The 22,834-nt window shown below is 41.8% G+C and overlaps 2 protein-coding genes across 3 annotated transcripts in view; one reads left to right on the forward strand and one right to left on the reverse strand.

Annotated features, from left to right (window-relative positions):
* Window positions 1-11,257, forward strand: part of Plpp1 (phospholipid phosphatase 1) — a 59,322-nt gene extending 48,065 nt beyond the window's left edge. For both annotated transcript variants that reach the window (XM_048443033.3, XM_048443034.3), the window contains exons 3-6: window positions 1,453-1,733; window positions 4,939-4,996; window positions 9,903-10,079; window positions 10,822-11,257. In XM_048443033.3, coding sequence (XP_048298990.1) covers window positions 1,453-1,733; window positions 4,939-4,996; window positions 9,903-10,079; window positions 10,822-10,944 — 639 coding nt within the window. In that variant the 3' untranslated portion in view covers window positions 10,945-11,257. The remainder of the gene's footprint in view (window positions 1-1,452; window positions 1,734-4,938; window positions 4,997-9,902; window positions 10,080-10,821) is intronic.
* Mtrex (Mtr4 exosome RNA helicase) overlaps window positions 11,149-22,834 on the reverse strand; it is a 63,708-nt gene continuing 52,022 nt past the window's right edge. The window contains exons 25-27 of the mRNA XM_087896890.1: window positions 21,640-21,802; window positions 12,389-12,493; window positions 11,149-11,392 (exon numbers count right to left, since the gene is read on the reverse strand). Coding sequence (XP_087753016.1) covers window positions 11,340-11,392; window positions 12,389-12,493; window positions 21,640-21,802 — 321 coding nt within the window. The 3' untranslated portion in view covers window positions 11,149-11,339. The remainder of the gene's footprint in view (window positions 11,393-12,388; window positions 12,494-21,639; window positions 21,803-22,834) is intronic.

A 22,834-nucleotide genomic window follows, 5' to 3' on the forward strand; every position in this document is an offset into this window, starting at 1 on the left:
CTGGTGCCACCTGTGCACCTGGTGCTGGAACATAACTGAGCTCATGGGAACAGCTGACAGTTGAGGCATGGAGGGCCACACTGCTAAACTGTGGTTGATCAATACACTTGGTATGTTTCCCGCCACCAAAGATCAACTCCATAATGTGCTAGAGAAATCCGTTCACACTAGCAGCCCTTAATGACTCAAAGAGGCAATAGTCTTTAAACCAGGGCCACTGAACGTTGGTAAGGGTGGCCTTAGCACAGCAGTGCAGGTGCAATGACCCCACAAGTCCAGTTTCCTTCTCCTATGAGCAAGTCTCAGAAGAAGGGTTTTATGCATTCATCGACAGCTAGACTATTTTTGTGAGGTATAATGTGTTGAAGGGTTTGACTTTCACCCCGGACAGTACCTTCCATTAAAGTTTATTGACCCCAGGCTCCTGGGCCAAATTCAGCTCTCTACTGAAGAGGTAAGAAACCACCCAGCTTTATAGAGTTCATAGTCTCATTGGCAAGACTCTGACGCAGGGCTTCTAGGAGCTGTGGAGCCAGATGAGGGAAGAATTTCTAGCAACGGATTTTTGAGATTCCACTAAGAGGCAGCCATTATTTATTTCACCTCTGGCAATGCTGGCTCCACAGACAACCCTTCCCTGTAAGACTGCTTATGTAAGTCTAAGATGAGGTAGAGAAGGCAAGCGGGTGTCCTCTCGTCTTATTTAAGCAGCAAATTGCTAGTGTTTATAATGAAGCAGTCAGAATCTGGGTTTCTCCGGACAGTGGTGGTGAACCTGTGAGGTGGTTCTGCCCTACACTCACTACACTGGTGTGCTCACCACCCAAACTGACATGGTAGCAGTCCACAGATGCTCATGGGAAGACTTTTAACCCCATTTTTTAAAGTGGTGAAGAATAAGGGGGGAATCATCTGAAATCACCCCGGGAAGGAGTCCAAGTATTTGTTTGGTCTCTTAGTAGGACTTTTTCAAGGAGTCTGGTTTTCTCTGAGTCGTTCAGAAGACAGAACTTGAAGACCATGGGACTGAATTACTCTTTTTAGTATGATGGATGTCTTTGACTCAAATGAATGTTGAGAAAAAATGTAGACCGGCAGATTTTAAACATGGTTATATGAAGATGTTCACTGGGGAGTTTGTATTTGAGTGAGCCACAGCTGTCTTTGGGGATCTGTCACTGTAGCTGTGGAGCTCAGTTTATTTGAATACAGGAAAAGAACCAGGGCTGTTCCTTCTTATAGACTGCACACTGCTTTTGGCTGAGCCATTACCTCGGCAGTGCTGCCTACAGTTAGCCTGGGGCTGTGGTTACTTTAGAATCAGATGTCTTAAACTGACTTTTTAAAGGGGGATTAGAACAAAGATCATTTGCAATTTTGCACTTGCTTTTCTGTTTGCTTGTTTAAAGGGCCTGTTTGTTGTTTTATCATCCTCTGTCTTTTCTTTTTCAGATGATTGCTGGAGAAAGTCTGTCTATTCACTTTAACGCCTTGCAATCAAATTCCTTTGTTGGCAATCACTATATAGCCACTATTTACAAAGCCATCGGAACCTTTTTGTTTGGAGCTGCAGCTAGCCAGTCCCTGACTGACATTGCCAAGTATTCTATAGGCAGACTGCGTCCACACTTCTTGGCTGTTTGTGACCCTGATTGGTCAAAAATCAACTGCAGTGATGGTTATATTGAGAACTACATATGTCGAGGGAATGCAGAAAAAATCAGAGAAGGCAGGTAAGTGTGTAGTCTCTGATACTTGTGTTACTTTGATATTATCCATTGGCTACAAGGCTTTGATGACTTGGAAGAGGAGCTGATTGCCACTTTGATAAGAGAAGCTAGGGCGAGCAGAGGAATGAAATCGTGAACTCCAAAGGAATGGGTGAAATCCTGAACCACCCCAAACCCAGTTCTTGCTCGTTATTTACTGTTTAGGTCATGGTGGTTTTTGTTCATTTAGGAGCATTTTACTGAATCCTTTCATTATGATGTATGAGTATGCAAAATGAACCTGGACCACTTACTTCATGGTCAGTAACTTTTTCTTAAGATACTGGTTCAGGGGCTGGAGAGATGGCTCAGAGGCCAAACTTTCTTCACTCACAGTAGGGTTATGTCTTGAAGAGTCACTGCACAATGAAAATGTAAGTAAAATGTGTATTCAGTATATGTACCCTGCCTAAACATGTCACACAGTGACGTAGATTAGATTCAGTAGAGTTGGCTTTCCGTCTTGGTCATGTGGCTGACTGGTAGTTGTGGCTAACCACTGGTGCCTAGGTTCAGAGTTCTGTACTCTGTATTGTATATTGGAAAGATCAGAAAAGTAGTTTCTACTCAATGAGTGTTGCTTTCATATTGTAGTGAAGTGAAACAAAATTGTAACTTAGAGTCTGTATACACTAACTGAGCAACCCTTTAAAATAGCTTTACTGGTCTGTAATCCTTACACATGAGCTCTCTCCACCCTAAGTCAAGGTTTTGAAGATTTCCATTGTATTAGGTTTTCACCTGAACTCGTGGCAGCCCTTGGGTCAACTTTCTGTCCTTACGGTTTCATATTTTCTAGGATGTCGTATGTGAGATCACTCGGTGAGGACCCCGATATATTTGCCTTCTCTTTCTAACATGTTTTCATGATTTGTCCATGTTCTTCTGGGAGGTTGTTACAGATTGCTGACCCAGTCATCTGAAAGTTGACTGACGTTTAGGTTGTTTCAGTTTGGGGTTATGAAAAATAAAGCTTCAGCTGGGCAGAGTGGCGCATACCTTTAATCCCAGCTCTTGGGAGGTAGAAGCAGGTAGATCTCTGAGTTGAGGCCAACCTGGTTTACATAGTGCGTGCCAGGCCAGGCCAGCCAGGACTACACAGTGAGACCATCTCAAAAAATGAAATAAATAAAATGCTATAAACATTGTCTGCATGTAATATGCCTGTTGTTTTACTTGAATGAACACTTAGGAGTGTACATGCCGAGCATACAGTATGTACTGTTACAGTTCCAGGAGGCCACCAAGTGTCACAGTGGGTGTAGCATTTTGCATCCTTTCCAGGAATGTGTGAGAGTCCTGGTTGTCATTTGTTATTAGTCTTTCTTGTTTTGGCCATCCTGCAGGTTTTCTATATCTCAGTGGTTTTCATTTGCATTTTGTCCCTAAGTTGCTGGGTAACTTTATGTGGCTTTTGTCCTTTCAGCCCGCCATCTGGGAAATCTCTACTCAGCTCTTGTTCTTATTTTTAAAAAACAAACAAAAAAAGTGGGTCCCTTGCTCTCCTGCATTGTGAGTCACTTGTGCTAATAAATGTCATTTTGGAGACATTTTCATGTTTTGACATTTTTTTCTCCAAATATGTTGCTTGTTTTCTTTTTTCCTGATATTCCTTGAAGTATAGAAGCATGAACATTTAAGAGCTTGTTTGTGTGTATGCACGTGGAGCCCAGGCCGGCATTGTGTGTCTGTCAGTTATGCCCCACCTCATGTTTGAGCCAGCTTCTCTGGAGTGTGCTGAGCGGATTCCATGAGCCTGACTTGCAGTGAGTCCCAGTGAGCCTCCGGATTATAGGGCTCAGGTCCTCAAGCTCCAGTGTCAAGCATTTTTCTGTGTGAGCCATCTCCCTTAAGTTCCCATGAAACCCTGTGTTGCGTTTGCTTTCCTAGTTTGTGGTTTGGGGATCCTAATGATCTATACCCTCCTGTGCTTTATAAATCCATGTTTAAGCTTACTCTTACAGGAGGTCCAGCATTTGAATTTCTTTATTTATTTAAAATTTATTTACTTGTTATGTATACAGTGTTCTGCCTATGTGTATTCCTGCAGGCCAGAAGAGGACACCAGATCTCATTACAGATGGCTGTGAGCCACAATGTGGGTGTTGGGAATTGAACTCAGGACCTCTGGAAGAGCAGACAGTGCTCTTAACCTCCAAGCCATCTCTCCAGCCCTTGAATTTATTTTTGTGTATAATATAAAGAAAATATTATCCAATTTTTCCAACAGACTAGGCAGTTTCCAGAATTACTGACAAGTCCATCTTTGCAGGGAGGGGGTTGACACAGGATTTCTCTGTATAGTTGTCCTGGAATTCACTCTGTAGACTAAGCTGGCCTCTAACTCAGAGATCTGCCTGTCTCTGCTTCCCAAGAGCTGGGATTAAAGGTGTACACCACCACTGCCCAGCTAAATCACTATTTTAAATTTTACTAGGTCTTTTGTTGAAATGTGGGTCTGCTGCTGAGTGCTCAGTCTGTTCCATTTATCCATGTGCCCTCTCTCTGCCAGTATTATACTGCAGCCTTACTGTAGGTCTTAAAACGAGGTCCCTTTATTCTTCATTTTAAAGCTTTCTTTGTCCATGGTAGGTCCTTGTGTCTCGTTTGGTAGAATTTTCATTGAGTTTGCTTCAAATCTTTATATTTGGGGTGACTTGTAATCTTTTTTTTTTAGCATATTTTTTATTTCCTGAGTATCAGTGTTTTGCTCACATGTATGTATGTGCACCAGCTTGTGCCTGGTGCAGATGCCAGAGGAGGGTGTCAGATCACTTGGAACTGGAGTTACAGACAGTTGAGATTTCATCTGGGTGCTAGGACTCGAACCTGGGTCATCTGAGAGAGCAGCAAGTGCTCTTAACTGCTGAGCCATCTCTCCAGCCCCCACAGCTCTTAATATTTAACACCGGGTCTCCAAACTCACAAGGATGGTGTCGTTCCATTTAATGAGGTTTTTAGTTACCAGTGATTATTTCCTTTGCCATCTCTTAACACTTACGACCTCTGGAGCCAAGGAGCTGCCAATAAAGAACAGTCTAGGACTGGGGAGTGGCTAAGCAGGCACAGGCCCTGGTTTCATCACAAGCACCAAACAGAAGAGAACAAAGGGAGGGGAAAGCCTCAGTTTCTAGGAAATAAAATTAACGTTTCTCTTCTTTTCTCCTAGGTTGTCCTTCTACTCGGGCCACTCTTCGTTCTCTATGTACTGCATGCTGTTTACAGCAGTAAGTACTTCAGGCGGCAGGGGCAGCCGCTGCACATAGATGTTTTCCTTCCCGTGTGGCATGTAGCAAAAGTACACATGCGGGAAGCCTGCTCCTGCTGTATGCCGACACTTTGGGGGTACAGTACTTCTGTACTGTTTGGGCAGGGCACTGGGCTGGAGGCCCAGCAGCTTCATGATTTTCCTTCTGCACTGTCCTGTGAGGAGTTTGATCCATGGAAGTGAAGGCAGTGTGGCTACTGTTGGAGCAGGCATGTCATCTTTCCAGTTTCCGGTGTTTCCCAGAGACTTTGATACTTGCACACCTGCCATATTCCAAGTTGGCACGGAGGAGTTAGAAAAGATAAACATGTGCACAGCTCACTAAACCAGAGATGATGAGTACGTAAGACAGGGAGTTAGTACAATTCTAGAAATCTTTGAAGTTCAGTGTGTGTGTTTGTATGTACATACATACTATATAAAATGTGTGTACCACCACTGCCCCACTATGTATTTTTGGTTTTTTGAGATATGGTTTGTATAGTCTGTGCTCTCCTAGCACTAGTTCTGTAGATCAGGTTGGCCTCAAACTCAGTTTTTATATTTTATAACATTTTTTGTACTCACATAATTACTTATGGCACTCTATGTTGCTTTTCCGGCATTTGGAGGGAAACCTTTACCCCTACAGATTAGCTAGAATTGTTTCCTTCCTTCCTTCCTTTCTTCTTTCTTTTTTTTTAAAGCTTTTATTGTGTTTAATTAGTGTTTATGTGTGTGTTGTGGAGGACAGAGGACAGCTGAAGTGTTCTTTTCCCCCATGTGGGTCACTGGGATTGAGCTCAGGTCAGTCTTGGTGGCAAGTGCCTTTACCTGCTGAGCCATCTTGATGGTCCTGTGTCAGTTCTCTTTGTAAGTTAATTTTTATATACTTGTAATGCATGCAAGTTTGCAGATTCCTGTTTTTTGCCTTAATAGGACCATGTATTAAATATGAGTATTTAAAGATAAAAAATCCACTATATGGCTGCAGTAGTCACATAGGTCTATAATCTAGCACTTGGGAGGAGTGTGAGCTAGCTTTAGCTATGTAAGGCAATCTCTGATGTGAATGTTGAGTGTACTCCAAGTTAATTTGGTGTCAGAATTTATAATCAACTTTAATTTTTTTACTTGAAGAAAACTGTAAAAAATGCAAATGTTATATTCAAGTCTACAACCTGAAGCCGGCTTTCTCTTATGACTCAACAGCTTTGAAGAGACTCAAATCTTTCTGTAGCTATGCCATGGAGGGTGACTCATTTCAGGGTAGAGAACAGCACACAGCACTGACATCCTCTCTTTATCTTATTAGGAAAAAATAGCACTTGTTCCAAAGGAACCAAATGTGTTTTGTTTTCTAACTAGGATTCTGAGGAAGGCTGGGCTGGCCAGAGCCTGGTCTACCCACCTGTAGGGCTTTGTCCAGAGCATAAGGTGGTAGGCTGCCATGATGGGCTTTGGTAGTGTTCAGCCAGACCTACTTGAGGCTGATTTGCTTTCACTAGCTGAGTGTCAGTGTCTCTGTCCTTGAAAAGACCTAGGATTCTGCTTCAGCTGCTATCAATGATTTTGTATTTTACACTCTAGGAAAAAACCTCTTTGTTGTAATTTCCATGTAGGGAAAGTATGGAATGACTGCTCCTCTAGAGGGAAGAGGCCTTGGAAGGGCTGTGGTCTGTGGAGCTTTGCAATTTCTTGACAATCAAGGGCACTTGCTTTTTTTGATTACCTGAAACCTTGGAAGTCACACAGATGGAATTACCCTAGAGAGGGACTTAGTGGAGGGAGGCTAAGCTTGTCCTGTAGGATAACTGGAGGATTTGTTCACAACTATAATATGGTAACAAATCACATTATAGTTTAGATGTAAGTATTTGACAGGAGTCTGGGGAAGTTAGTGAAGTGCCTGCCTGAAAGGATGACTACCTTAGTTCCAGCTGTGTGTGCTGACACGTGTCTGTAATGGTAGCACTGGGGCAGACAGGAAAGAGAATGTCTGGAGATGACTGGCCAGCAGTCCAGTGAATCTGTGAGCTCCAGGTTCAGTGAGAACCCTGACTCAAACACTGAAGCTCAAAGATGGCTTAGCAATTACTGATTGTTCTTCCAGAGGACCAGAGTTTAATTCCCAGCACCTACATGGTGGCTCAAATTCCAGTCCCAGGAGACCCATTGAGACTTCCAGGGGCACCAGGCATGCAGATATGCATGCAGGCAAAACACACATACACAAAACACAAGTGGGAAGAAATAGAGGAACACATCCAACATAGACTTCTGGCGTCAATATGGCACATACATACATGTACACAAAGAGAAAACAGGTAGAAAGGTGTGCCATAGACCAAAGCATTTCTGGAGAAAACCAATCACTTGTGGTTTCACTGACTTGACACAGTAGAAACATTTACTTAACTGACATGTAGGCTTAGCTTTGACTTCTGCCCTGAACAAATAGTGTCTCTTGGCTTTCCTATTTATATACAACACAACCTCCCCTCCCCCACATTCCTGGGGCGGTGACTCATATTGTTTCTCTGGGCATCTTGGCATTATAGGTCAGTCACAGGTTTGGGTGGAGATACAGTCATTTAAAGTCTGAAGATTCCTGACAATTACAAATTAACTTCTAGTTAAAATTTTTTTCCTAAAGCCCGTCCTTTGACTATTGTTGTGCCCTGGCAGGTAGCCCAGACCTGAGCTCAGGGAGGCAGCATCAGTGCCAGAGCTGGAGGGGCCCCAGGCAGGTCTGCTTTGCACTTGCTGTGACTCCCCTTGAATCTGGTTGGCTGCCAATAAATAAATAAAAAATCACACATTTGTGTGACTATCATAGTAGCCATGAGAGAGGGCAACAAGAAATGTATCAGGTTTTCCGTGGATCCATCTTACGGAGGTTTATTTACATCTCTCCTAGCAGCCTGACCCCTCTCAAGTATAGGCGGCTGCCTGTTTAAACCCATATTCCCTCACATAGCTCCTGCCTTGAAATCTGTAGTCATTGAGCACTGACCTTGTACCACTTAGCACTGTGCTTCTTAAAGATGTTTTCACACTATGGAGGAACAGGTCATGAATTCATAGCTCAAAGACGAATTTGAATTAGGATCTCCACGAATGGCAGAGAGACTGATGCCTGTTTTATACTTTTCTCTTGACCAGACTCATTCTCAAATGTAGGTGAAACAGTTTAGTTTGTTGGGCAAGTATTTGTGTTGATACTGTTGTTCAGGGCTTGGGGATTTTGGTAAAAGGTAAAACAGATATTTAACTTTAAAATCTATTTTTTCCATTCTAAAAACAGCTCTCCCTGTTTTATGGTGTCAAACCTAGTCCCCATTACATACACATATTAGTCAGGTATCACTAAGCTACACATTCTTGGGCCCCAAATAACTGACCCCCTTGGCTCCAATTTACAGTGGGAAGTGGGGAAACCTGTGGGACAATAACAATATTAATACGGTCAGCCATTGGGCAAAACAGAAATAAACTAGCTGCAAAATGTTTAGCCTACCAGTTTATTTCCAGATGAGATGATTTTATCATCTAATGGAGATTACTATATCATTTAGTGGAAACTAAATATAATTTTAGACTGTAGCCCCAACTGGCTATAGGTGGTTGGGGTGCTATAATCTATTACACAGAGAGCTTTCACAAGCAGAGTCAGGTTCCAGTGAGGACCCTCCTCTTGGCTGCACACTACTAACTTCTGCTGTAGCCTTACAGGATGCAAGTGATACTGGAGCTTTTGAGTCTCACCCAAGAGCGCTGGTCCCATTTATAAAGGCTTTGCCTCCATGACCAAAGGCCTGATCACCTCTTTGGGTGTTAGAATCTGAGGGCATGTTCCTTGGTAATACAGGCAAGGGAAAAATACCCAAATTGTCTCAAATGTTTAAAAAGCCCAAAGGCCCAGTGTTTTACTGTTAGCATGAATTTGGAAGGCCTCTGCACTTTTGTCTGTAGGTGGATTGGGCAGCTTCTTCACCATCTTCTCTAGGTGTAACTATTGGTTGGTCAAGGCCTCTTCTAAGGAAGAAGTTGCCTGTATAATCTGCGTTTCTCACAATGACTGCAGAGAGGTTGTCTTCCTCCCTTTTCTCCAACTTGATGGACACTTGGTTTTGCAGTAAGCAGGGAGGGTCACCAGGATTTTCTAGAATCTTACCTGAAGAGTAGCTTGATAGGTACAGAACTGCTTTTTTGGACACAAACCCATACCTGACATAAAACCATAGCTGCAGGGCCATTGGCCATGCAGCATTTCTAGAGGATTCTGATTGGTTACTAAGGCTAAAACTCACTGGTGCTACTTGGCTTGCTGAGATCTTGTCTTAAGTCACTGAACTCACTAGAGCAGCAGTTTTCAACAGCTTTGGAGGACTCCTAAGACTATTGGAAAACATAGTTGCTCTTGTTTGAGGATAGCAGAACTCTTGGGTAAACAGGTTAGCTAAGCAAACAGCCCTTAGATGAGCTAAGCAGGAAACAAGAGAAGTCTTGCCTAGAGCAATGGCAAACTCTTGTCTGAATTCTACCAGTTTATCCCAACACTAGGAACAAATGACATTACACACTACCAGAATTTTAACTAAAACTCAAATGAAGAACTATCTTGAAATCCTGTCTGGAGTCACACCAAAGCCCTGCTTCACACATTGAAGGGCATGGAATAGCTAAATAGGCAATAAATTCTTCTAAATACAAGTTCTGGGGCAATATTTGTGGCACTATGTGTGTGCGTGCACGCACACTTTAAAGTAGTAACTTAGACAATGCTTGCCTAAAGTTCTATTTCCTATTAGAGGTGTGGTGAAACTCAGGTTTTCTGCTTACTTGTTAAATGAACTATTCTCCCCCTCCCCCTTTTTTATTAGCTTTATCTTCAAGCCAGGATGAAGGGAGACTGGGCAAGACTCTTACGCCCCACACTGCAGTTTGGTCTTGTCGCTTTATCCATATATGTGGGCCTTTCTCGAATTTCTGATTATAAACACCACTGGAGTGACGTGTTGATCGGATTCATTCAAGGAGCTATGGTTGCAATATTAGTTGTAAGTATACAGAACAGCAGCCTGCATGCTGACACTGCTAAACATTTTGAAAAGTCTTCAGCGAGAAACCTGACAGGGTAGAAAATGTGGCTCGATAATTCTGAGTAAGAATCCTGTTTTTTGTTTGTTTTGGTTTTTTGAGACAGGGATTCTCTGTGTAGCCTTGACTGTCCTGGAACTTGCTCTGTAGTAGACCAGACTGGTCTTGAACTCAGAGATCCACCTGCCTCCTGAGTGCTGGGATTAAAGCCTTGTGCCATCTTTACCACCACGCCTGGTAATGATTCCCAATGTTAATAAAATCTTCCAGGATAGGTCAGACAGGTAAAAATTAAATTACTTCTTTGTGAAAGTTGTAAACTTCCTAGTGCTTTTACTGTCAAAAACATATAGTTAGAATAAACAAGTTTCTTTTTGCATGTATTGAAAATGAATTCACTTAATGAGTTTTTTTTAAGTGTTGGCTAAATGAAGCTATTTATTAAAAATCAACTACATTTGGAAGAATTTCCTTCAAAAGATTTTTCTTTTAGCCACTCTTCTTCTTCTTCTTCTTTTTTTTGAGACAGTGGCTCACTGTGTGGCCCTGGCTGTCCAGTGCTGGTATTGAAGTATACATCACTACCACCAGCCTAGCCAGTTTTATCTTATGTTCCTAATTGCTTCCTGAAATTTTGTATATGATTTTTAGATTTATGTAAATGATAATATACCATTAAATATTCTGCCCTCTTCTATATAGGTTGTGTATGTATCAGATTTCTTCAAGAACAGAGATGCTTACAAAGAAAGAAAAGAGGACGACTCACACACGACTCTGCATGAGACCACCGCCACCACATACTCGAGCAGTCGCCATCCTTGAAGGGTGTGGGGAACTGGCCAACTTTGTAAAGGAAATGGAGGCAGAAGGTGGGAGGATGCATATTACTTTCTGGTGTATAGGCCATTACAAGACTGCTGCTATACCTCTTGGATACACCCACTTTACCTGTGTATATAGTTACATTTAACACAATGATTATCTGATAATCCGATTTAAAAAAAATCAGCCTTCCACTAAGAACACTGCCCCACCTGTACATTTTTTTAATTGAAAGATGCTATGTACAAATGTGTATGTTACATGCCTTCTTAGAATGAGAGCCGATTTAAATACAATAAAATGCTTGAACCAACTCTTGAGATGGGAGAACCACTTGAACATGTGTAAGCTTTTGTAGTCAACTGTGATCAGACAGGTGGTGATTGATGTTGAATCTATAAGTAGAGGCTGGCAGCAAATACAATATCTCTCTTGATTTTGGTGATTCCTAAGGGAAAAGAAAATAATGCTGAAACTTTCAAGACCATAAAAAACTCGTGTACTAGGGTTTTACAGCTCAGTCCTAACTAAACTGGTAGGAAAATAACCTGGAATGTAAAGCTGTTAGCTTAAGAGACTTCAGAGCCATCTGAAGAACCTCAGAGGCAGTCTTTGCCCTTTTGACTGGCAACTGCATTGAGTGTGGTGTGTGTGCGAGTGGCTACGTAAGATGTCCCAAGTAGATGATCCCAATCAAGCAGTTATCTTTATATCAGAAGACATGGGGGAACATTTATACTAAAGCAGGACAAGTATACATATTTTTAAACTGTTTACATCAGCTGCCTCTGTCAACAGCTTAAATACTCAGTATGGAACGTAAGGTGATGCACTACGTAAGAAATCACTAGCATGGACTGACTTTCTGGCCTATCTTGTCTTGGCCAACATACATAGATATGATGATAAAGCCATTTAGAAGTAGCATGCTTCCCAACTCCCCACCCCCAGTTTACAGTCTGGTCATCCTTTCCTGCGTGCTCTCCCTATATATGTAGACTTGGCCGTTTCATTTCCCCCATTCCTTACTTGTACTCACATTGCTCCAAGCAGAGCCTTGTGCTGTTGCTCAAACATTTTGAGCATATATAAAAGGCCTTAAATAGCATTTCTGTGGACATCTCAAGGCTATTTTTTCTACTTTATTCTGGCAGACTTAATGTCCGTTGACTTATTTATCTCCTTCCTATTATAAGCTCCATTAATTGCACTTTTATGTTCACGCTTACAGTTCTTAAAATAATGTTGGACACATAAGTATTTAATAAATATGTATAAATGGCAATCTCTGTGCATAAAAAAATTCCCAAGTGTCCCATATAAACCTTCCAGTTTAGATGACCCTCCACTGACAGACAATCCAAGATACCTCAAAATGTCCAAGTTGTGCCAAAGGCCTAACTTCCATAAATTATCAGAAAAGGCTTATAAACTAGATTCTGACCTTCAGCAAATTTGTTCTCCAGCTCCGTGTTTCCAATGGCTTTTGCTGCTTGACACATCTGTCGAAGCAGTTCTTCCAGGCGCCTCATACAACGAATTATGCTGCCTGGACAGAAAAGGAATCAGTGAGTTAGTTACTTGTGAATAAACCAGGAAGAGTAAAACACTCGTCAAGATGCAAAGCAGGAGAACATGATTTGACTGTTAGAGAAAAGGTTTAATTAATCCTCACCTTTGATTAATGGTAGTAAAAGACATAATCTAAGGATACATTGGCAGAGGTGGGTAAAACAAATGCCCTGGCTGCAAAGAGAGAACAACTTGAGGAAGGTTGCCAAGCATGACAGCTTATTGGGCTGTAAGAATCAGGAAGTCTCTGTCAGGAAGCAGGTCTATGGAGAGACAGTGCACAAGGGCCTAACAGAGTACCATCTCCGAGGACCCCGGGTGAACCCTACTTAGAATTCTGGATACCACATGCACTAGCTATGGAGAGAACAGGGTTAGCATGTTTCATCAATGTTTTCTTTACAGAAGTAGCAGAGAGGAAACAAGCCCTTCCCTTTAGATTGCAAGTCCGGGACAAGTATCTATCAAAGATGAAACTATAGACAGTGCTACTAGTTAGACTTGTATAGGAAGAGACCTGACCTTTCTCCAAGTGTGACCAGACATTACAGTGAGATCTGGGGACTACACTGTAATGTCTGGACTGCATTAGGAGCATCATTTATCTTAAGTGCAAGCTGTATGAAAGGCAACCACACTGATTCCTTGTAACACTGAACAGTTCATTATGAAAACTGATAAATGTTAAATCACCGCTCAATGTCAAGGATCCTTCTTACTGCTTGCACCCTCCCCATCAGGAGCAGAATGAAGATGGAAGCTAGGTGTGGTGGTGCACAGCTTTAGTCCTCCCAGCACTCAAGGAGCTCTATGAATTTGAGGCCAGCCTAGTCTACATAACAAGCCTAACAGTACTGGAGTTCAAACTCCAGGACCTTCCGTGAGAGCTCTACCACTGAGCTGCACCCCTAAGTCCCAATAAATATCACCTAAAATGAAAGAAGACAGTCCGTTTCTAATATAGTTTTTGTGATGTTGCTTGGCTCCTGCAGAGAAAGCTCATTAAATGAGTCAAAGGTGAAAGGTAGTTAACTCTAAACTAAGGGAGGAAAGATTTATTTTGGCTTATGGCTTAGCAGTCCACCATGGAGAAGTCATACTAGGTGTGGTAGAGGGAGCATGACTACAGCACCATGGGAATGAAGAAGACAAACACTGAAGAAACAACAAACAGAATAGCTGGGCTGGGGGTGGGGGCTATGCTGTCTCTGATGGAGGGCACCACTCTGTAATCTGGAAACTCGGTGTGTTTATTATGTAGAGGTGGGCAATCTCTAGGGGAGCAGCATCAGGTTGCAGTCATCTGGGAAGAAGCTGTGTGCTAGTCTGTTTATTTTTTCCTCTCGACACACTGCCCAAGCATTTGTAGAAACATGTACGTGAACTAGAGGAAGGCCTTGCCATTCCTCTGAGCTCACCTGGGGAAGAAGACTTTGCCATTTCTGTGAGACTGAGGCACTGGGATCCTTGAAATAGCTGTGGCCATGTCAACAGTAAGGATTCACACAGGGCTTCCTCCATTCCCCACAAGCATGTTCCCATCTATGTGGACTAAGTGGCAGGAGAGGAGGCAGAGAGGAGGGCCAGAATGAATCTCAACACCCTCTGGTCCCACAGGTCCTACAACTTGACAAAAGAGAAACAGCATCTGGGGACCAAATACATAAACCTACAGAGTATATTTCATACTCAAACCATAAAAATGCCAGAATAGGCAATTCCACAAATACAGACATTAAAAGCTAGATCAAGAATGATAACTTCAGCCTCACATCTTTTAATCTCAAAAGCTTCCTTACATTTTGGAGGAGTAAACAATGCTTAGAAGACAGGATAAAATCAGATTGAGTATGTCTGAGGAAAGCTGTCCAACATTTCCTGGGCACTTGACTGCAGGCTGTGCTATGTTTTGTCAAGTTTTCAGTAGGGCTTTACAATTCCATGAGGCAAGTACTATTGTTATCCTAGTCTGCACTGAGGTAAAGGAGAAAGTTCAGAGCTATGTACACAAACTGACAGAGGCCTGGCTCACTGGAAAATAGCACTCATGCCTGCCACCCAAGTCTGAAGATCCAGATTTTTTCCATGGAAGTCAAAGTGGAATAAAAACATTGAATACTGAAATTTTTCTTGACCTCTCCATGCATGCCATAGCACATATAAAGTATTTTGAAGAAAAGAAGTTACACTGTCTACTCAGTGTAATTAATTCACATAAAATGATTTAGCTGGGATTTTTAAAGTACATTACATTTATAGGCCCTAAATTACAATTCAGTTATACTCTTAAATATTATAAATATTTTATTAAATTTTTGGCTTTAAACCTTTCCTAGGACTATTCAATGCTGGTAATATAAACAAACCAACAAATCTTACATTAATGTGCTTTAAGGAGCAGTTAAAAAAAAAGTCAGATAAAGGTTCTTCATTCTGCATGCTTGATAGTCCTTAATAACAGTAATCTCACTGAAACAGCAGCACCAGAATTCTGCAACTATGAAGGACACTGACAGAGGGAAACTATCTTCCCTAGAGATGTGATTGAGAGTAAAGAAGACAATATAAACACTAAGAAAGATCGGGACAACAGCACCATACTCATTAAATGCTGTCTCAAAAGTCTAGTCTCAAAATGAGGCTACCCGCAAGAAAACAGGTACAACTGACAATTTGTCCAGGATCATTAACCCAGGTAGGTAATAATAAGCTCAGAACTATGTTTTAGCCACTGTTATGTTGGTAGTAGGAGACAATAGGCAAAAATTACAAGCAGTAAGGCTGGGGAAATGGCTCAGCAGTCAAGAGCACTGGCTATTCTTCCAGAGGACCCAGGTTCAATCCCCAGCCCCCACATGGCAGCCATTTCGGTAGGGGCGTGTCTAACACCCTGTTCTGGCTTGCTCAGGTACTGTACACACATGGTGCACATACATATAGGCAAAACAAAAAGTAGAAATTTAAGCAGGTTTATCATGCTACAACCGCAGCAAAAAGGGTATGATTTAGGAAGATGACAGAATTAAAGGTGAACTTGGGAGTCAGAATGAGAAGGTAAACTGAAGGCTAATGGAAAGCTGGGCTGGAGCTGAGATAGATGCACAAGGAGAGCAATGAAGGTGAGGAGCTGCCTCTTATGGAAACTGTAAGGAAGCCCAGAGAGAATTTCTCCCCAGGAGAGCTCCTGAGGTAGAAGGATATGGGAGCATTTCAGCCGCACTGTCTGAAAGGTGAGAACAGTAGTCAACCAAAGGATACTAACAAGTGAAGTAGTGTGTACACACAAGTGAGTGCTATATACTGACAGTTTACTACTGTTCTTAGGAAAGTCTGGCAGCATTCTGAGATTAAAGAGCATAGCTCTTGGGCTGGAGAGATGGCTCAGTGGCTAAAAGCACACCCTGCTCTTCTAGAAGTCTCAGGCTTGATTCCCAGCACCCACACAGCAGCTCATACTGCCTGTAACTCCAATTTCAGGATCACACTTTCCTGAATTCCTTAGGCACCTGCATACATAAAACCACCCCTAACCCTGGCAACACGCACAGATTTAAAATAATAAAGAAAATATAGTTTTCTTCAGCAGAGAGCACTTCTGCAAAAGCACAGAGGAAGCCAGTCAGCAGACTGACCCAGGTGACTAACAGAAGGCAGAGGGAAGAAGACTCCCTGCTACCTGAATGCTTGGAGAATGTTCACCCCACTGCAGCCTCCAGAGAATGAGGGCGTGGATAATCGATATCCACCTACACTTTCCTTCCTGCTAGTGAGGAGACTCTTATGATCCTAATAAACTTGGGAAAATTTGAAACACAAACAGGTTTTCGGCTTCTATTACTTGTGTGTGTAACAGAATTATAGTCCAGCAGACACTTTCCAAGTAGGCCATTCCCAGCACAGCTACTGCTATTTTACTAATGAGACAAAGAGGTAGTTAGTGCCTTTTCACGTTCAGACTAATACCAGCAGATCTAGGATCAAGTGTCAAGAGTTGCACACCTTTAATCCCAGCACTCAGGAAGCAGAGGTAGATAGATCTCTTGTGAGTTTCAGGCCAGCCTGGACTATAGAGTGAGTTATAAGCCAGCCAGAGTAACATGGTAATACCCTGCCTCAAAAAGGGTGACTGGCGGGAGGCGAGGGGCGTTCTGACACAGCCCTCCAAGTCTGAAAGAGGAATGTCTACTGGCTTTCCTTTACAGCAGTGGGTTCCTTTTCCATCTCTGAGTTCAGTCATGGAAGAATCCTGGACCTTTATAAGCTAGAAGCCTTGTACAGCTTAGTACTATCGTTGCTCTCATCTTGAACTTGGATAAGGAAGGCATAAAATGAACAGATGAGAATCTGTGAGCTCAATGAAGAATACTCAGGTACTGGTCTACAAGAGGAAAACTAGAGGAAGTCTCAATGGTATCTTAAGGACAGTTGCCTGTGGTAAGACAGGGAGGCTAAAAATGTTCCAGATGAAGAAAAAGCTAACCCCCAGTTCTTCCTCAGCTCCAAGTGCAAGGATTATAGTTGCGCTCCACTTGGAGAAATGACTAACACTTACATTCTAATACATGAAAGTATTCTTAATCTTTAAAATTAGGCCATAGCTACAAAAGCTAAAAGACAAAACAATACCATTCTAACCAGGTGCTACATAAAGAGATGATCACTGAGGTACAGGGCAGGTCCTACAGGCACCTCAGCTCAGTAGTTCCAAAATGTACTAACAGTGCAATGTTATGCCTGCATTCCCAGCTACTCGGGAGGGTAAGGCCAGCCAGGATTGCACAGCAAGACCCTGTCTTAAAATGAAAAAAGAATAAAAGCGCTGGAAATGTAGCTTGGTAGTAGTGCCTTCTGAGAATGTGCACGGCTCTAGATTATGCATACAGTCCAAGGAAGTTTATCTCTCCACCTTTCTTTCCAAATCCCCTTCACTGCCCCACAGACTTGTCAGTATAAATAGTCGTACCAGGCCCCAGCTGATGGGGTTATCCAAGCTGTAAATGAATTGTAAATAACAGTCCTGTAAATCACAGCACAGCAGAACTGATACACACTGGCTTTCTCTCATGTTCTCAAGGTTAGGTAGGGATGCAGGTTCCACACCCACCTCAAAAAGAAAGGAGAAATGCACTCAGAAGCTTCTAGAGAAACCAAAGGCGTGGGACAGATGAGGTAATGAGCATGCAGCCATGTTATTAAATAAAAACTATTAAAAAAATCGAACAAGGCAGTGGTTTCAGTGGAAATGCACAGCACTTTGGAAAGGAACAGAACTGGTTCACAGGCGATGTAGAATTGCTCAGTTGTCCACTATATACGACACACCAAAAGAGAGGTACTCTCTCACGTTGTTTTAAATAATTTCAAATGTATATCACAAAATACAATCTAATGTCTTTTACTATTTCAACAAATATAGGCAATGAATTTTAACCAGAATTTTCCAAAGTTAGCAGGAGCCACAGCATTACAAATAAATTCAGAGAGCATATAAAAACTAAAGCAAGAAAACACAACCAGGTCATGGCGCTCACACATTGTTAGTTTTGGGACACAGCTTCAGGTAACAAGAGAACACCGAGGGAGAACAGGGCACTAGATACAGGCTGCATATTCAATGGCTTTGGGTACTGCCCCAGAGTCCTGGAAACAGATCACTGTGTACACCCATAAACCCCAACTGTCCATAGCTCCAGCAGCAGAGGCTGCTCCCACAGGGTGAGTGGAGACTACTGTTGATCAGTGAATTAGCTAACACCTTTCTGACCTACTGCAGTTCTATATAGTTCAAGACTTGCCTCCCTCCCAGCAGTCTGCCTCATTAGTTAGAACCAGCCAGATGACAAAACTGCAAACATGGACCTCATTCCCACACTATCACAAGTGGTATTAACTAGTGCTGATATCTTTTCTTCCTCCCAGAAATTCAATTTTTGGTAGTCATTGCCTTTTCTTTTCCAAATAAGTATAAATATGCTGGTATAAATCCACTATTCTAAGTACCTTCACTTGTACAGTTTGCAAATACTGTCTTCTCAATGTTTTGGAAGAACCTACTGTTATTCCATTGGGACACTTTAAGAACTAACCACGCCCATCCCAGCCACTTTTGACCCTCCCCTCGCCGCCATCTTCCTCCCTCCCTCCCTCTCTCTCTCTCTCTCTCTCTCTCTCTCTCTCTCTCTCTCTCTCTCTCTTGCGCGTGCGCGCGCGCATGTGGATGCGTGCATATGCGTGTGTGTGCTTGTTTCGTCTCGTATGTACGTGTGTCTTTGTTTTCTCTGTTTTCTCTCCTTTAAGCAATAAATGTCTCCCTCTTCTTTAAATAATACTATGTCCTATGAGCCTTTTATCCGCCGTAACCACCCGCCTAACTCCCTGGCTGCATGGCGCTGCAGGGACTCACGGCCATCCTTGCCTGACTCCGCGAGCCGCCCGGGGCATTCCATCATCATATTCTTTTAAAAAGAACAATACCTACACTAGGCGAGAACTGATGTGCTCACTCGAATACTACACAAGTCAGGGGGTTTGGTCTATTAGTGGCTGTGTAACGATCACATATCTAATTCTGAACATTTTAATCAGTTCCTCAAATATCCTGTTCTTATTAAGACATCATATCCAACTCTGACCTCACAAGCTATGGCAACCATTTATTAGCTTTCAGTCTCTACAGACTATTGTAACATTTTCATGAATAAAATCATCCGTCTCTTCTAACAACACGTTTAAGATTCATTCATACTGTGACATGAATTAATTAGCACTTTCTATAATAAAAACTTTCAAGATATGGGTGGCACAATTGATTTATCTATTATGAATACATAAACTACCTGCTTTTATAGAAGAGCATTTTCATATGTACTGCCTTGCTTGGAGGAAGGAACAAAACAAAATCATTCTCTTAAGGACAGAAAGCAGTTTCCATACAGAGTATTTCTACAGCTTTCTACATCACTAAGGTTCACACCCTGCCTAATTGCTGCTGTTTGGTCCCACATATGTCTTGTAACTCTTATGCCAACTCTCTCTTAAAGGCAGAGAGGTTGCCTACACCGTACTTAACATAGTACTTGATCCCTGCTAGAGTCTCAGGATTATTCATTAACTAAGTATCATGCACTGATTACTAAGTGACCTATTACTAAATCTGTACCACTGTTGAAACACAAACATTGAACATAAGTAAAATATTATTCAACTATTATCAGCAAAAGTCCTTTCCAACATAGAGAGGTTATCCTGTCCTAGGAAAGGGTAGACCTGTCCTACAGACACCATCAGGAGAACACGTAGTGAACAGCATTTGCCTCAAAAAATCCTACAACAGGTAGAAGGAAATAACTTCAACACATAATTCACAAGGATTTCCCAATGCCAAATGCTTGTCAGACAATGGGGACAGCCAGTGTTTAAGTCCTAACAGATCTACCTGCGGGTGCACTGAAACACTAAGCATTAGCTCATATAGTCAAATTTAGTTTGATAAACATCCTACTCATTTTTCAAGGCAATGGAAGTAAATATTTTAATTTTAAAAGTTCCTCAAATAGATCTCAATATAACCTTTTTCTTGCATAAGACATCCCATGGCTATGATCACTAAGTGTTAACTGGCCCAGTTAATGTTTGAAGAGCTCTACAGTGACTGCTCAAGTTCATATGTAAAAACCCTGGCACTTTCTGTATAAGAAGAATGTTGAGACTCTTTTTAGGAAAAGAGAGTGTTTGAACACAGCACACTAAGGACACACTGTCTGGTGGAGTAGAGGTTATGTCTAGTGTCTTCCTTAACTGCTCCCCATCTCATGTTCTGACGCAGGCTCTTCACCTGGGCCTTTCAACACCAGCGGCTCTTCTCTTTCCACTCCCTAGTGCTGGATTACAGGTATGTGTTGCTGTGTCTGGCTTTTTACATGCTGCAAGGGATCCAAACTTGGGTCTTTGTGTTTATGCAGCAAGCACTACTACTCAAAACTACCTTTCCAAGGCCCTGGATTTAAAACAAAACAGCCCCCCCCCCAAAAAAACCCAACAACAACAAACACCAACAAAGCAATTCAACTATATTCTATCTTATGCTCACTCCACTCTTAAGACAGGGTCTCACCTGGCTGGCCTGGAACTCACAAAGATCTGCCTGCCTCTTCTGCTGAGTACTGGGACTACAGGCATGTGCCACCAAACCTGGCTATTGTTTGCGTCTTAATTATTACTTTAAAAGAAACAAACCTATCTCTGCTATGTACCAGTATTCCTAATGTCACTGTGACTTCTTGGAGAAGCAGGTGTTGCACACACACGAATGCTTATATTAGTAATTCTTGCTGTATAATGTATAATTTAATGAGCATAGTTTAATCCTCATCTTGCAAAAGCTAGGTAACAAAGAAGTGGTGGTACCATTATTTCATTGTTTTGGTACCTCTGAAACACATATTCTAGGAATCCGACCTAGATTCCTGTGTGTTAAGGAAGGCTCATAAATCTGTTATGCTTCCTTCTTTTCACAGGCTCTATTACTGCTACCTATTAGGAGCTATTAAAGACCTCATCATCTTTGAGCATGAGTTTTCTGTGGGTAGAGATGATATGGAATATAGTGGGGTTTAAGGGATGAAGTTTCAACTTGATATGCCATGTTTGGTTGATATCCATGAGAGGCCTGCCATTTTCTGAGTAGAAATGAAGGAGGAATGGATTGGGGGGGGGGGTCAGGGGGAGGGTAGAAGGGAGAAGGACTGGGAGGAGAGGAGGGAGGGAAAAGTGCAGTTGAGATATACAAATAATATTTATAATCATAATATCATTAAAAAAAGAGAGGGGCTGGAGAGATGACTCAGCAGTTAAGAGCAATATTTGCTCTTTCAAAAGTCTGATTTCAATTCCCAGCAACCACATGGGGGCTCTCAACCATCTGCAATAAGATCTGGAGTCCTCTTCTGGCCTACAGGCATACGTGCAGACAGAATACTGTATATATAACAAATAAATAAATCTTCTTTAAAAAAAAAAGAAGAAAAAGAAAAAGAGAGAGAGATAAAGTTTGAAGTCACACTGCCATCACACTTCACTGGTAACATCATACACCTTGTACAATGACCTTGATAAAAATCATACCTTCAAAGACATCTGTCATTTTACAGATATGAGCAAATGTGGCTCCAGTTGCCCAGGTATACACCACATCCATCAGGTGAGGCTTGAACGAGCTTAGGTAAGTGTCTTCATCAATCTCCAGTTTTGCTTCTGCTGAAACCTTTGCAATTCTTTTAGCACATTCCTTTTAAAAATAAAGGACAGGGTTAAAATTCTTTACTGAGTATCTTCCATATCACTAGTGGTTTCTGAAGCCAGGATTCTACAAAATCGCTTTCCTATTTGAGGAGAGTACAGGTTTCAGTATTGTCTCTGTGAGTTGAATATCCTGCTTCTAAGCAGGCACAGTACACATGTTTGCAAGTGATCACATAGCCAGGCCCTCCTACTGTGTCAGTCAGTGCTGGGACATGCCCAGGAGATGTATAACCTCTATGCCAGATTACATTTACTACAAATCCTACAACTCACTGTACTTACCCAACAGCAGCATATAACTAATCTCTAATTGTCTTAAATAGGAACAAAGGGCTGAAGATGGTGAAGCAGTTAAGAGGGCTTGTGCCTCTTCCAGAGAATTTGAGCTAGGTTCCCAGAATCCACACCAGGTAGTTATAACCACTTTTAACTCCTCCTACAGGAAAACCAATGCCCTCTTCTGTCCTCTGTGGATATTTGAACTTACACACATACCACCATTCACAAAACATATAATCAAAAAATAATAAAAACAAATATTTAAAATCATTACTGAAAAATGAAAGCTAATAAATACTAGATCTAAATGTTATTTTTTAATACTGAGGAAAATGGTGGCTGGAGAGATGACTCGGTGGTTAAGAGCACTGACTGCTCTTCCAGAACCTGGGTACAATTCCCAGTACAAGCATAGTGGTTAAAAACCATTTGCAGTTCCAGGTTCAAAAAACCCACATATGACACCCTCTTCTGGCCTGCGTGGGCACTGAACACATGTGGTTTTACAGAAACACACATAGGCAAAACACCTGCATACATAAAATAAAAATAAAAAAAAAATCTAAAAAAAAAATACCGTGGGTAATACTGAGGAAGAAAAATAAGTAATAGACAGTCAGTATACCTTATTCATATTACTTAGTTTTAAATCTGCACTTACAAAAAAAATCCAAAAAGCTAATAAAATATAATCAAATGGCACAAGTGCTATCAAGTGTATTTACTCTGTGGAGTGATA

Source organism: Myodes glareolus, chromosome 15 (assembly GCF_982192425.1).
Source record: "Myodes glareolus chromosome 15, mMyoGla1.1, whole genome shotgun sequence".
Taxonomy (NCBI): Eukaryota; Metazoa; Chordata; class Mammalia; order Rodentia; family Cricetidae; genus Myodes; species Myodes glareolus.